The following is a 13,466-nucleotide window of genomic DNA, read 5'->3' on the forward strand; positions in this document are numbered from 1 at the left end:
CTGAAGCAGTCGGCATTGTTGGTACTAAAAACCAAGATTCCGCTTTAATGATCGTCCAAACTGGACAACCTGCCGATAGGTCAAGTGCATTGAACTTAGTCACTCCCATCGTAATTTCATTAGTTAAACTAGGCCTTTTCCTGTGCATAACTATTGTTCTGTTGCTGGTAAGGTCAGGAGCAATTTTATCGAATAGCAGTCATCCCTGTTTTATTTCTGTTCGAACATCAAAGAAGAAACAATGCAATGGGGACCAGGTTTACGAGAATCGCGCTGGTTCCGACGCAATCAACAAGCAACCAACAGGAAAAATGATTAATCCCATCCTCTACTCAGCCATTGGTCCTGGTCACTCTAATCCAACAGACCGTACATTGACTATTCCTGACATGCATGCCGGGCGTAATGTTGGTGCTACACAGAGTGAGATGTACGCATACGCTACTTGTGATGATGTTAGGCTCGCGAGGTTTATCAACACAGACATGCAGCAGAAGGACGCTGGGGAGCTGTACGCGAGCGTGCTACCGTCAACTCTTGATCAGTCAGCGCAGGACGTCCAGTCACAGCCGCAATGCAACCAAGCACACGGTCTTGGAAAAGCAGAGGGAGATGGAAATGAATTCAACCCAGCTCGAACCACCTGCTACTCTTCCCCCCGCAAAGTGGGTGGGACACGTGTTTCCAGCCATGACAAGACCATAAAGCAGAGTAGGACTTCGAATCATGAAAAACCTTCATACAATAGCATCACTGAATCGCGAACGCAAGTGGCAAACGCCAAGGAGTATGCATCGGTCTGTGACTCAAGAAATGCGGAGCAATCAACTGGAAGCAACCAGGAAAATGTCATCTAGCCTGATTTCATTGAGAGTAACCTATGTCGCGGTGGAAGCGACCAAACGCCAGTGACTTTCGCCAAAACGAACCCCGCTAGCAACTTGCAGACATCTCGTGTTTCAATGACAGGTTCCATCTCGACACCGACTGGAGACACAAATCCAGAAATGCGCATCACCATCCCAGATACCAAAGCTTCTGCCATACCGGGTATTCAAAGTAATGAAGGAAAGCCAGGGACATTAAATGAGCCCACAGTCTAAAGTTCCAAATAACGGAGCGTACCAGCTTTATTGAGATACGGAACCTACAAGTGAATTTATGCAGAGCCAGCGAAACCTCTGAGCAATACCAGTACACCACTCCACACATTGACCTGTTGGTCAAGTTTTGAGCGGGGTAAAGCAACAAAGCTTTTGTCAGCATTCCTGACCGTACTGCCATTCTTGCTAGTCGATAGAAACACTGCTGGAAAACGCGAATCCTTTCTCACAAAGCCATGCCAACATATGCACCCGCTTTCGTCGACGTTATTCAGGACTACAACTTAGGTAAGTCGATTGCCACTCTGGGAAGTCCCCTGGCTCGTTAATATTGTGATCAGTCTCAAAACACTGTGTTTGTCCACCCTCTTCCCTATGGTTTCGTCCCTATTATTGTGTTTTTTCTTTTATTGTATTTTTTGTACTTTTTTTCTCTCACACAGACATATGCTCGCAGTCAATTCTCCCGTCGTGAGTCCCATTCGGGACGGATGCGAGAATAATAATAATTATTATTATTGTTTTTTTGTGTGTTTCACTTTCGGCTGTTCTGTCTATTTCTATGTATACAGCTTTAATTCTCCCTTTTCCGTTTCTCCATTTCTTTTCGCTTACTCAATTTTTCCCTCTTTCTTCTGTGCTTTTCTTTCATCTTGTCTCCTTTTTCCTTATCTATTTCAACTCCCTCTATTCCCTTTTTCTCGGCGTATGTATCACTCTGGCCCTCTATCAGTCTCGAGTTCATGACAATCCTGATTTTTACAATGAAAAAGAGCAAATCCTTTGGTTTATAAGTAGTAGCCCTTAGGAATATTCAAACCAATGATTTGGGGAACTAGGAAATGATATCGCGCGGCAATGTCGCCCCCTGGAATTGCACGATGCATATGACACCAGGCAGGTACAGTGGGTTGGTCAAAAACCATGATTGAGATACCAGAGGTACCTGGTTCAAGTCCTGCCTGGGAGCGGTTTTTCCAACCGTGCTGCTACCAACGGTGAACTAGGAATTTGTGGCCAAGCACAAGGGGTACATGGATGTGGCTAATGGGGTCTTTCTCGGCACTTGTGCCAGTGGTTGTGAGAGTTATCCCCCCACCCCCACCGTTAGACGCTGCATCTGCCGCTAGGCTTTACCGGGTGTTAGCGGCCCTCGTGAATTCCATCAAGAAACGGACAAGAAAAATTGCCTTTTTTATGATAGTTGTTCAACTGTCGTTCAACCTGATCCGTCCGGTTACCTTAATCGACAGTATTCCACGTGCATACTCGCTCGGGGGCAAGAGGAGCTCTAGACCGACCTTTTCTCGACTTTTATCATGGCCATCCACATTCACATGCTATCGGTTTTTTCAAGGCCAGGTTATGCCAGTACTAGCGGTAGAGGCTGCGAAAGAAGAACGGCCGGGGAGGGAGTTCCAAGCGGTAATGCTGCAGTGTTGGAACGAGCGCCTCAGTGCCGGCGGGGCAGATGCAGGCAGCTGGTGTTGGAGCTGGTTGTCTGGCCACTGATATTACCGTGCTGGCTTGGAGTTCACGGGCTGGCAGAAGGGACATTGCGCGGTGCCAACACAGAGAGACAAGTAGTGCAGCTTTCGAAGGAAGGCAAGCAAGGATGACCTGCAGAAAAAGATAAACTCCACCATTTCTTGGATGTCGACTTGGAAGCTGAGACCAAACACTAGTAAGACCAAAGTGATGTTCTTCTGTAGCGGTGGTAGTGTCTGTATCACGTCCTGGCGGCTCATGGACCATAGAAACTGTCCATGAATTATTGACGACTGTCTAACATGGGCTCCTCATGTAGACTTGTTTTGCAAGAAAACTAGTAGTGTTCTTGCCATACTATATCCTCATCGTTCTCATCTACCAAATAACGTTACATGCTGTTCTATGTTTTATTGCTCGTATCTTTTACCTATTTTCCAGTATGCATGTCAGTCCTGGTGTAGTCTAAATCAGCATCTTGTGAAAAAACTTGAAATCCAACATAAATCTCTTCTTAAAATATTGTTTAACAAGCAGCGTTTATTTCCTAGTCTTGAACTCTATTGTATCAGCAATACTCAGGTACTGCAAGATAATCACAAACAGCAGCTTTGCCTTTTGATCCACAGAATTCGCCTAAGTAAAATTCCGTGCACGGGTGACTACCGAGCGTAGGTGATGATCGCGTAAGGTCATATTGGCGTCCACATTCACACCAAGAAAGGTTGACGTTGGTTGCCTCGGGTACCACTGTGTATTTGTTACCCGAGGTACCCGGCCTGGGATTTGGTCCGTTCAAACCCACTTTCCATATGAGAATCCTCTCGTGCAGTAGGTCAGCTGACACCTGCAGTGACTGTGGGGCGACTTTTGGGGTCTGCTGGGAAGTGACTAAGCTGTAAACAACAGTTTCCTGAACACAATTATAAGCTAACTCTATTCTTTGCGTTTTTTGTTAAGTGCGTGCTATAGAATGCGTACCTTGCACCTCTCCACTTGGGTTTAAATTTACACTCTTTGCATCCATAGCATGTCTTGGGTTCTTTGAGGATCAGTCCAAACACGAACCGAACAAAATTGGCACATTGTCAATTCTTTTTCTCGGCGAATTAATTAACCAACACTGAGTACAAACGGATTTTGGTTTGAATTTTTTTGCACAGTGTGCAGTGGAAAGAGCGAAAGAACTCTATTTGATTCTACTTGAAGTACATGTATGTGGCATCGAACAATAGCTATGCACTACATAAGTTAGTGTCCGACAGCACATATGTCTATTAGACACTTTGACATGCACCGGTTAGAAATAGTCCTCAACACTACAGTAATATACTAGAATACCCATACAACAACATGTAGCAGCTGAAAACTTCGGTACCTCTTCATCGTGAGCTGAATTGCCACATACTCCGTGGTGTACACAACACTAAATCACGTTGAAGCTCGCAGTAATGCTCTCCCAATCATGCATTATTTTCGCGGATAGGCCGTGGAAGTCTGACGTCACAGCTTCTTGAAAACGCGTACATGTACTTGCTTGGCCAAGTCGTGAAAAGTAAAAGTGGCAGCAGCATGCAGCGTACACAGCTACATTACCATTATGACTGAGGAGTGCTTGAGCGAGACTATACTTATTTCAAATGAACTGCTACTTGTCACCGAGTTTGTAGTTTTCGCTTTGCAGAGGAGGATTACCTAATTTTGGGCTTTGCCACTACTGTGCATGTGCTGTCTTTCGGCTTTACAAGTAGTCGCCGGCCAAGGAGCAATGATGGGTGTCTCTTTTATTTCTACTACAACGTTCGCTGGTTTCACCAAGCTCTGAAACCAACGAATTCTGGCTTCGCTTCCTTGTCCTGCGGCAAGCGAAGACCTCCTATCTCTCAGGTCCGGGTGAACACTCAGAAGGAAAACACTGCACGATGGCTTGAGAGCAAAGGAGAAACTTCTTGAATTAAAATAAAATTTGAAGCCGCGATCTTGCACCAGTGATGCCGTGACCCATGCAAACACGACAAATGCAAGTGGCGCGACTTTCGGTTGTCCCCATTTGGCCTTGTAACTACGTGTAACTACGAGTGTTCAGGCAGCGTGACGTAGGCACTTCGACTGCCTATTATGTAAACGTCATTGGCCCCACGCAGCGAAATCGAACCCTGAGCGCCACTAATAGGCTTCTAAACCGTGCGTAAATCAACACTGGCACCATGATTGTATGATTCTGGGTTTCTGAGAGAGATGTGCACAAAACCGAGTCATAACTCACTGGCGCATATCATTCTCGGTACTGTCACTGTTTAGTCAGCACACATTGCAAACGATCCTAATTATGAATGTCCCAGCGTGGGCGTTCATCCATGGCGGCATTTCCTCGTGCATTGTAAGCAGATGGTGCTTTCTGTCTCGGAGACGGCCACTATCACTCTTCAATCTTCATGCAATGCGCATAGCCCCGATGTTTTCCGTGAAGACCTTCTTGCTCACGCCTGACCCTCATTATCTGGACCTTGCTTGTGTACTGCCGTGTGAATATAATTGTTTTTCCTGAAAGAGTGTACACTTGTAAGGTTTACTGTAATAGGCTGAAGCAACAATATTTACATACATAGCTAGTGGACGGTTCGCACGCCCTATCCTATCCGTGGATTTAGTTAAGATCGACAGTAGAGGCAGCATCCATAGGAAGATGGTAACCAGTGTACTTGGCGACACAATCGCCCTGCTAGCGGCTATCAGTAAGTCGTATGCCTGCTGCTTCTTCACATGCTACTTCAAGCAGTTTTCCCTGTTGAAGATGACCGTATGGATGCACATCACAGCTTTGCCAATGTTTCCCCACACCCGGACGAGATACAGGAAGTCTGCCTTATCTCGGAGCTAGAAATCGAGTGGCCTGATCATCATTGTAAACAAAATAGCAAGCCAGGTCACAGAAGAAAGAACAAATGTGATTGTCTTCATCCCCTCCAAAACCCCAAAAATGGCCTTGCTAAATAAAATGAAAAATCAACAAAAACAACAAACCCTACTTAAAAGATATTAGATGGAGTCTTGGCAATGCTGATCCTGACTCGTTCTCCCGGTTAATGTGTAATGTCGTTGTCTGCAGGTCTGCTTTGCCCAGGATCCCACGGTGATTTACTGCCAAACTGCAGACCGACAGATGGAATCATAAAGAACTATGAAGATAAGATCTATATCCAGCCCGACATTGATCAGACACCAGTTGCGTTGTATTTGGGTACTGGAAACCTCTACAAGAAAACGTTCACATTCACATCACCTTGCAATCTGTTATTGAAAGCGGTTTCACTCATGTACACTGGATCATGCTCAGTAACAGTGAGTTATGGCAGTGATAACAGACTTCTTGAGACTCTTCACTTTCCAGTTCCGCTGAGCAGCACCTGGCATACTGGATTCGAAAACTTAAATCAAGCTGCTACCCAAACGCTCAACGAGTACATGACAAGGAATGAAATAACGAAGTTGATGATAACCATTTCTGCCAGGGATTCACGTTGCAACATCTACAAAGTCCAGAGAACCAGCCGCATAATAAGAGGATTGGCCATAATTGCCCAGGGTAAGCTGTTAAATTTGTAAATTACACAATATATAAATACTTAAATAACCAACGAGGAGACAATAGGCGCAAGATAGCAATGAATATTACCAATTGTGCACTCATAACCGTTTATGACGCAATTATTAGAACGTCAGTATGGATGTCTAGAGCGTTTTCTCGTGACTGTCATCAGCGGAACATCGCCACAAAGTAAGCATCAGTAAAAAAAACCAATTAAAATAGTAGCCATATGTCACAAAATTGAAATTAATACCTTGGATTTGCAGCAGCTCGTGGTTACAAACAAGTCATTTACACCAGTAGTGCGACCATATGCAATGGATGTGAAATGGTAGCAGTAAATGAATTTGACAGCTATGTGTGTGTGTGGGTAAAAAAGTGAGCCTGTAGTACCTGAAGAGTGTGAGTGCCAAAACGTTCTCTTTCTGTTTACACAGGATAGGGTCACGGGTACCAACATAAACAGGTTCTAACACCTGAAACTGCCTTTGCCGTTTGCGTTATGCAGAACTCACTAACGTTTCAGAGCGGTATAACTACACCAAATTGTGTTGGCTCCGAAATATCAAAGATAAGGACAGAAGGTAGAAGCTTAGCGAAACCGAATTGAAGAAACCGAACGCCAAAGTCCTACAGTACTCCTCATGCATGACACGAGCCAACCAACTTGGGCGGTGTGCTGCTTCGAATTGTAGTTAGACAGCTTTGTCAAGTATCTTCCTGGTCTCGTCATCGCCCATTAAAAATCGACATTATTTGTTCCCGTTGGACTGTAGCTTGTGGTCAGTTTGTTGGGCTTAATCTCCCCTCTTTGGTCTCTCCTTAACCTTGAACCTACTGAGTTGGATAGCTGTTGATTAGCGCTACGGAGATGTGTCAAAGCTAGGTGTCGGGGCCTCGAATGTCCTAGTACTCTGTCAGTTTGGGTGGAGTTGTTGCACTTTCTGACTTTATATAGAAGCTAGTTACAGTGGGTGGCGGGTACGCACTACATATCGTTCGAATTCGAACGATGGACCCTCGAAGGGTTAACTCGTATCCATAAGTCCTTTCCCTTTTCATCTATGATTGGTTCAACATCCGAGTTTCAAATATTTTATTCTGCTGATTTGCAGCAGACTTCTCACATGAGTGGATAACCACTACCCTCTTCTTATTCCGGTTTGTTCTCTGTAGTTAGCCGTCCGCCTGCTGCCACAAGCCCTGCTCCCAATCGTACTGTAACAGCTAGATCAGTTCCTAGCCGTTCAACACAGCAGCCGACTGCCTCTACAGCAACAGCTCCAGTTACGACTGCCTCCACAGTTCCAACTCCAGTTACGAACACTGCAATAGTGGAGTCAACTAGAACCGCTGGCGCCTCAGTTACTCAGATCAAGAAATCGACTCCAGCAACAACCCTAGTTGAACATCTTGATGATAAGCAAAGAGGATTTAGTTTGGTTACTACCATTGTTATTCCTTTGGTTGTACTTTCTGTTCTCCTGAGCGTTTTTATTCTGCTGTTACTGGTGCGGTCACGAACCTTTCTTTCTGGCAGCAGTCATCCGTGGATCATCGCTATTCGTAAATCGACAGTCCCGCAAAATAGGCCAGACCCGATAAATCAGTTTTACGAGAATCACAACGGTCCTGACGGCGCTGACCGGGGACCTACGGCAGAACTGACGGATCCGGGTCTGTACTCGGCCGTTGGACCTGGTTACAGCCATCCAACCAACCGTCCCAAGACACCTCCTGATATAGCTGCTGCTCTTTATGACAGTTGTACGGAGAATGAGACTTACACGTATGCTACCCGTGATGATGCTGCCCCAACGTGTTTTGTCAACACGGAAACGAAGCAGAAAGATGCTGGTGAGCCATACGCCAGCGTGCAGTCTATGTTTGACCAATCAATCGAGGATGTCCATTCACAACCTAAAAGCCAGGAAACAGAGACAGCCAGACAGGAAGCCGAAGAAGCCCCAGCCGTCTGCTACTCAGTTCCCCACAAGACGGATACGACAGATGTTCGCAGACGTTACGAAAACGCAGAGGAGTGCACGGCTACTAAGCGTGATGAACAACCCCGCACCACACATTCAATCGACCACATATGTCATGCTACGGATGTAACATCACGTAGCGTCTTATCGAGGTCCGCGCAATCCGCCGTACATAACCAGGAGAAGTGTATCAATCCAGATGATGTGGAGCGGAAACAACGCCGTGGTCTGAGTGACGCAACACCAGTAGTATGTCGCAATCCCGCCTCCACCACTACCAGCACCAACCAGCAGTATTCTCGCTTATCTTTTCCCGCCACATCTACATCAACGCCGACTGGGTCAGACACCCAAAGATGTGGTTCTCCATCTCAGGTCCCAAAGCCTCTGCCATATCGGGTATTCAAAGTGTTGAAGGACAGCCAGGGCGATTACATGAACCCACAGGACACAGTCTCCAGTCAAGGGGCTGACCAGCTTGAGACAGACACCGATCCTAACATCTATGCAGAACCAGCCATCTCCCTGAGCGATGATATATTGTGCAACGCAACTACCCTTCAAAGAAGAGATGAGGTTGGTGGTATCAGCACTGTGCCGGTTGATCTTCCTGATCCGTCTGCCATATATGCTGTGCCACAGAAAGGCTGCGCGGAACCTTGAAGCATGTACATCTAATATTGCTTCGGTGCCAGATCACATTCGCTAGTTTTTTCAATATTTCATTATTAATTTTCCAGACCAGGAATAAACTTAGTTTTGTCAGCGCCGACGACATCCAGAATCACTCATTTGTCTCCACGCTTCGTTTCTAATTCGAATCGCGAAAATACACCAAGTGAAATTAATCACCCACTGAACACAAGCATACCCCCGCCACCATGTAAAATTACATTGGAGTATCTTTTTCCATGTTTCTTGATCCTTGAAGGGTGGTTGCATTCCTACGGATTACGAAAATTCTGCCTCTGGCCGAATCTGACGCGGACCGTGATTTGTTTTCTTCTTTCTCATACTCACCGTGCCACCCAATTCTACCTATTTTCCATGTACAATCGATGATTTTTTCTAATCCATTTTTATCTTGCAGAACCGCCCACTCTGTCTACTTTGACAATACTGCTTGCTTGTCAATAACATTTCTGCTTGTTGCATGCATTGAAAGACGTTCGTTTATTTTCGTCTTCAATGTTACAGTTCACACGTCTATATTTCAGTGCCATTGTTTCATGTGTTATTATCCCTTACATTGGTTTCCTTTTGGTAGTTCGACTGTGTTGCAACGTCCTTTAGTATAAAAACAATTCCTGGAGGGTATTGTACTAAAACTGTTAGAAAAGAGAGAGAGAGAGAGAGAGAGAGAGAGAGAGAGAGAGAGAGGTGGGGGGGGGGAGAATGAGAGAGAGTGGGAAAGGGAGAGAGACAGAGAAAGAGAGAGGGGGAAGAGGGAGAGAGAGAGCTGCCCAGGCCCAGCAGTTCTGGCGAATGTGCTTGTGGACTTTGTCCTTGAACATATGGGCAGCGTTGCATTAATAGCCAGTGCAGGCTGTCGTAATAAAACGACTCATCCGTTTTCAATTCTCTTGAATGGTACATACATGCTGCAACGGGACAAAGACTGCTGTCGCAAAATACACTGTGTATCACACGTGTTTTGTTGGTGATTCCTGGTGAGTTGCTGATTTTTCTCTCTTCGAAGATGTTGCCACCGCAAAGGCTGTGGTTTTGGGTTCGTCCTGGGGATCCGTTGGGGGAGATGAGAGGCTACAGTGCCAAGACGTCCGATCTGTCCGAGAATCGGCGAAGAAGAAAGCTTCGCAGGACACTTGTCGTCGAAGGGAACAGAATGGAACATATACCAGTCGATACGCGAGCAAAAAGGAAAAAGGTACAGTGTCCTACCCTGCTCCAAAGCGCCGCACACCAAATCCAGGATACCCTCAAAAATCGGCAAAGACTTCCACTCACGTTCCACTACTGCCCAGTACTGAATCCTACCTGACTTCTTGACATGACTAAAACTTGCCAAAGTCACTAAATCAACGTCAACTACAATAATCAAGCCACATATCTGCAATGTCACGTGGGTGCTGGCAAAAGTCCTGCTGCACGATCGAGACAACATTTTCAGAGATTTTTCAACTGTTCATGAACTTTCAACTGATGTAGCACTCGATATGAAGTTACAAATTCTATTTTTTAGGGAATTTTCGAGCGATATGGCACGTTTAGGTTCCAGCCACCTTGAAAATTAAATTACGAAATCTCTCACCAGATGTTGGCCAGGTTGTAAGCATCATAATGCCTCCGAACAGCTATGCGATTGTTCATTTGGTAGTATTATCTTCAATTACTCAGTACTTTCCAAATCAGGATGTCATTTGCTTCAAGTGTCTTGCAGATTTGAACGAATGTATCGACGAAACAAATACTGGTATCTGCCATGAATTGCCAAATCCAGGGAGCAGGAAATGTGTCAACACAGTAGGGTCATATGACTGTCCTTGTTTGGATGGATATGCAGGTAGTACATGCAGAGGTAAGCCAAATGTCCATTATATTCGAAATTCACAGGCTGTGTAATTAACCCTTTAAATCGATTATAAATGAGTCGTCAGATGAGAAAACTGACTTCATCGCAAAAAAAACTGTACACTGTGCAGAAAAGAGCACTTGAAATTTGGCGAGTTTACCCACTGGAGCGTCTGGACAACCAAGCTATAGACCGCAGTATTTCAGTCAAATATAGATCCTTCGGGACGATTCAAATATGTAAATCAAAGCAATAACTCCAAGGAATCCAAAACAGCACGCGCGATCAGGGCATGATGCTGCGTTCAAAAAAACACGAAGCCTGTAAGGAAAGTCACGGCACTTTGCATTTCTACACCCGAGTCAAACGCTCCAGACCTTGGGTTTCCCCCTTTTCAGCACGTCAACACGCTCAGATGTCTTGGAGGTTTTCACTGCATCTTCGAGTAAAAAAATGATCGTCCTGGGATTTTTGTGCGACGGCGCAAGTCCAGCACTGATGCGATGTCTGCAGTTTATTCCGCTAGAGCTGTGCTTTCTTTGTTATCGGATTTGGGCCGACCGGGTTGCTCCTCGCCAGAGCTTTCCATAAAGAGTTGGTGGACAAGCCGTTGATTATTCACTCTCATTGCCAGTTCTACCCACCACATACACCAACACGTATTGCTGATCCACACCCTACCTAGACTCTCTCTCACATTTATCAACCCGACACTTCCATTACGCCACTCCACCTTCTACGCACACCAACACCTTCTACCAGCCTACACTTCTACCCGAAGGTTGTACACCTTCCCACCTGTATCGACCTGCACCTTACCTTCACCATTAATTTAGATACATGTATTTCCCACCTTCACCTTCTCACCTCATCTCACCACCATCACTCCCTATTAACCCGTGCCATAACCCAAAGCCCTCCATTCTTTATCCACCCGACGATGTTGTTCAGAACAACGAAACGTCTGGAGAAGTATCGTAAATATTTCCATCGGTATTAAATTTTATCAAATATACAACTCTTTGGTCTAGGAAGAATACTTTTTGTTTTCCATAAAGCTCAAGTTTGGAAATCGGGTAAAGGAAACAGAAAATAGTATCTAAGATAGGTGAAATGTTGTATTTCTCGCCGGCCGAGCGCAGCGATATTTTTCACCTGCAAATATGGTGTGTTCTTTATTGCCGCTTCTTTTCCTTACTTCTTCAGTCAGTTTTGAGTCTCAGCAGTGTCCCTGCCCTCCCTACCTTCATTTCTGTGCCTATGATCATTGCTTTTTATCATTTTTGCCGTGATGTGCTTGCCATGCCTACATGATGCCTAATTGCCATTTGGGATATACACCCAGTTTTTTCCCTCCCAAATGCGTTCGTCGGCGCGAGGGTTTATTTCCGGCTGGCTGGGTTCAGTAAAATTAATCTGAAAGTCCCAAGTCGTTCTGCATCATGGCCTATTTCTGGTATTTGCGAAGGACTCGATGGGTTTGCTTGGGTGATCGCCCTACTGTTGTAATGGCGCAGCTTCTCCATCGTCGATGATGGTATCCGATGTTATCAACCGACAATGACATCCAGCAACAACACATCGCCATTTTATCTCATTGTGGCCCCCGGGCTTTCCATTTATCCATTCGGTACTGATAGCCATTACGATTCACTGCTTGGTCTCCTCTCTTCGTCCTGCGCGCGAGCGCGATGACCCCATCCATGGACGGTACACTTTTGACTCGCTATTAATTAAACGGTGGAGAAACAAGTGTGCATTTGAAGTGAGCCGAATCTAAATCCGAATGTGAATCTGATGTGGTGTAGTAGTTATCGCGCTGAAATGGTTACGCTGAGGTGAGATTGCGCTAAAGTGAGATTGCGCTGAGGTGAGATTGCGCTAAAGTGAGATTGCGCTGAGGTGAGATTGCGCTAAAGTGAGATTGCGCTGAGGTGAGATTCGACAGGTAAAGGTGGCGCTGGCATGAGGGCGCTGAAGTGTACAGCAGCGGAAATGATTGGGGCTGAAAAGGGTGACAATCGAAGAGAGTTCCATCTGCCCTCCGCCAGAAAAGAAATAGAGCGCATGCCACACTGCGTATAAACAAGTGGGAGAATTAAGGCTCTTTGTGCCTTGCCGCGGGTGCATGCCTGGTGCAGTTGCCCGAAGCTGGTACAAAGACTGAATAAGAGCACTAGCAAGATAAGCAGCTGTACACCATCAAAACATAGAGCTTGAGGCTAAAACGCAGTTCCAAAGAAGAGGGGCGATATCAGCGAAGACCTACTTCAGTTGGCGTGGTACGATCCAGTCCAAATACTCTCTACATTGCTATGTGACTAACGTTCAAAATTCTATTGTACAGAGTTGTGCTTAAACAATGTAGGTAAGCATTACTGGCATAGCCTAGGGCAGACTGAATAATAGACACATAGAATGTTCGCTTTACATCATTTGTTGAATTTCAACGGCCATTTCGGGAAGCAGCAACTTTAGCAAAAACTGAGTAACGCAATTTCTGAACCTGTGGCTGGCAGTTGAGATGGTCGTCTATCCATAATCCAAGGTATTTGGCAGTGATCGTAGGGGTAAGAGCCTTTACTTTGCAGGTCAAGGGATAAATGGAAGTTTCCGGAAGAGGAAGGAGGAAACTGTAGTTATCACCAACCCTCACCGCGCCCAGCTCACGCCGCTACGGCGTGCGACCTGAGCTGGGCGCCCTGCCCAGTATGGAACTGGCCTCAAGCCAGTCACGTATTCGGCAGCCCAGTGAGCTGTCTACC

General features: G+C 45.7%; 1 protein-coding gene across 3 annotated transcripts in view; it reads left to right on the plus strand.

Moving 5' to 3' along the window:
* Positions 1-5,085: 5,085 nt before the first annotated feature.
* Positions 5,086-13,466, plus strand: part of LOC135811667 (fibrillin-1-like) — a 120,575-nt gene continuing 112,194 nt past the window's right edge. For 2 of the 3 annotated variants that reach the window (XM_065324902.1, XM_065324901.1), the window contains exons 1-3: positions 5,086-5,326; positions 5,701-6,177; positions 10,570-10,707. In XM_065324902.1, coding sequence (XP_065180974.1) covers positions 5,278-5,326; positions 5,701-6,177; positions 10,570-10,707 — 664 coding nt within the window. In that variant the 5' untranslated portion in view covers positions 5,086-5,277. Of the gene's footprint in view, positions 5,327-5,700; positions 6,178-7,356; positions 9,473-10,569; positions 10,708-13,466 lie in introns of those variants that run through there. The other variant, XM_065324900.1, reaches the window with a different exon arrangement.

The sequence above is a fragment of the Sycon ciliatum genome, chromosome 3 (genome assembly GCF_964019385.1).
Source record: "Sycon ciliatum chromosome 3, ocSycCili1.1, whole genome shotgun sequence".
Lineage (NCBI taxonomy): Eukaryota > Metazoa > Porifera > Calcarea > Leucosolenida > Sycettidae > Sycon > Sycon ciliatum.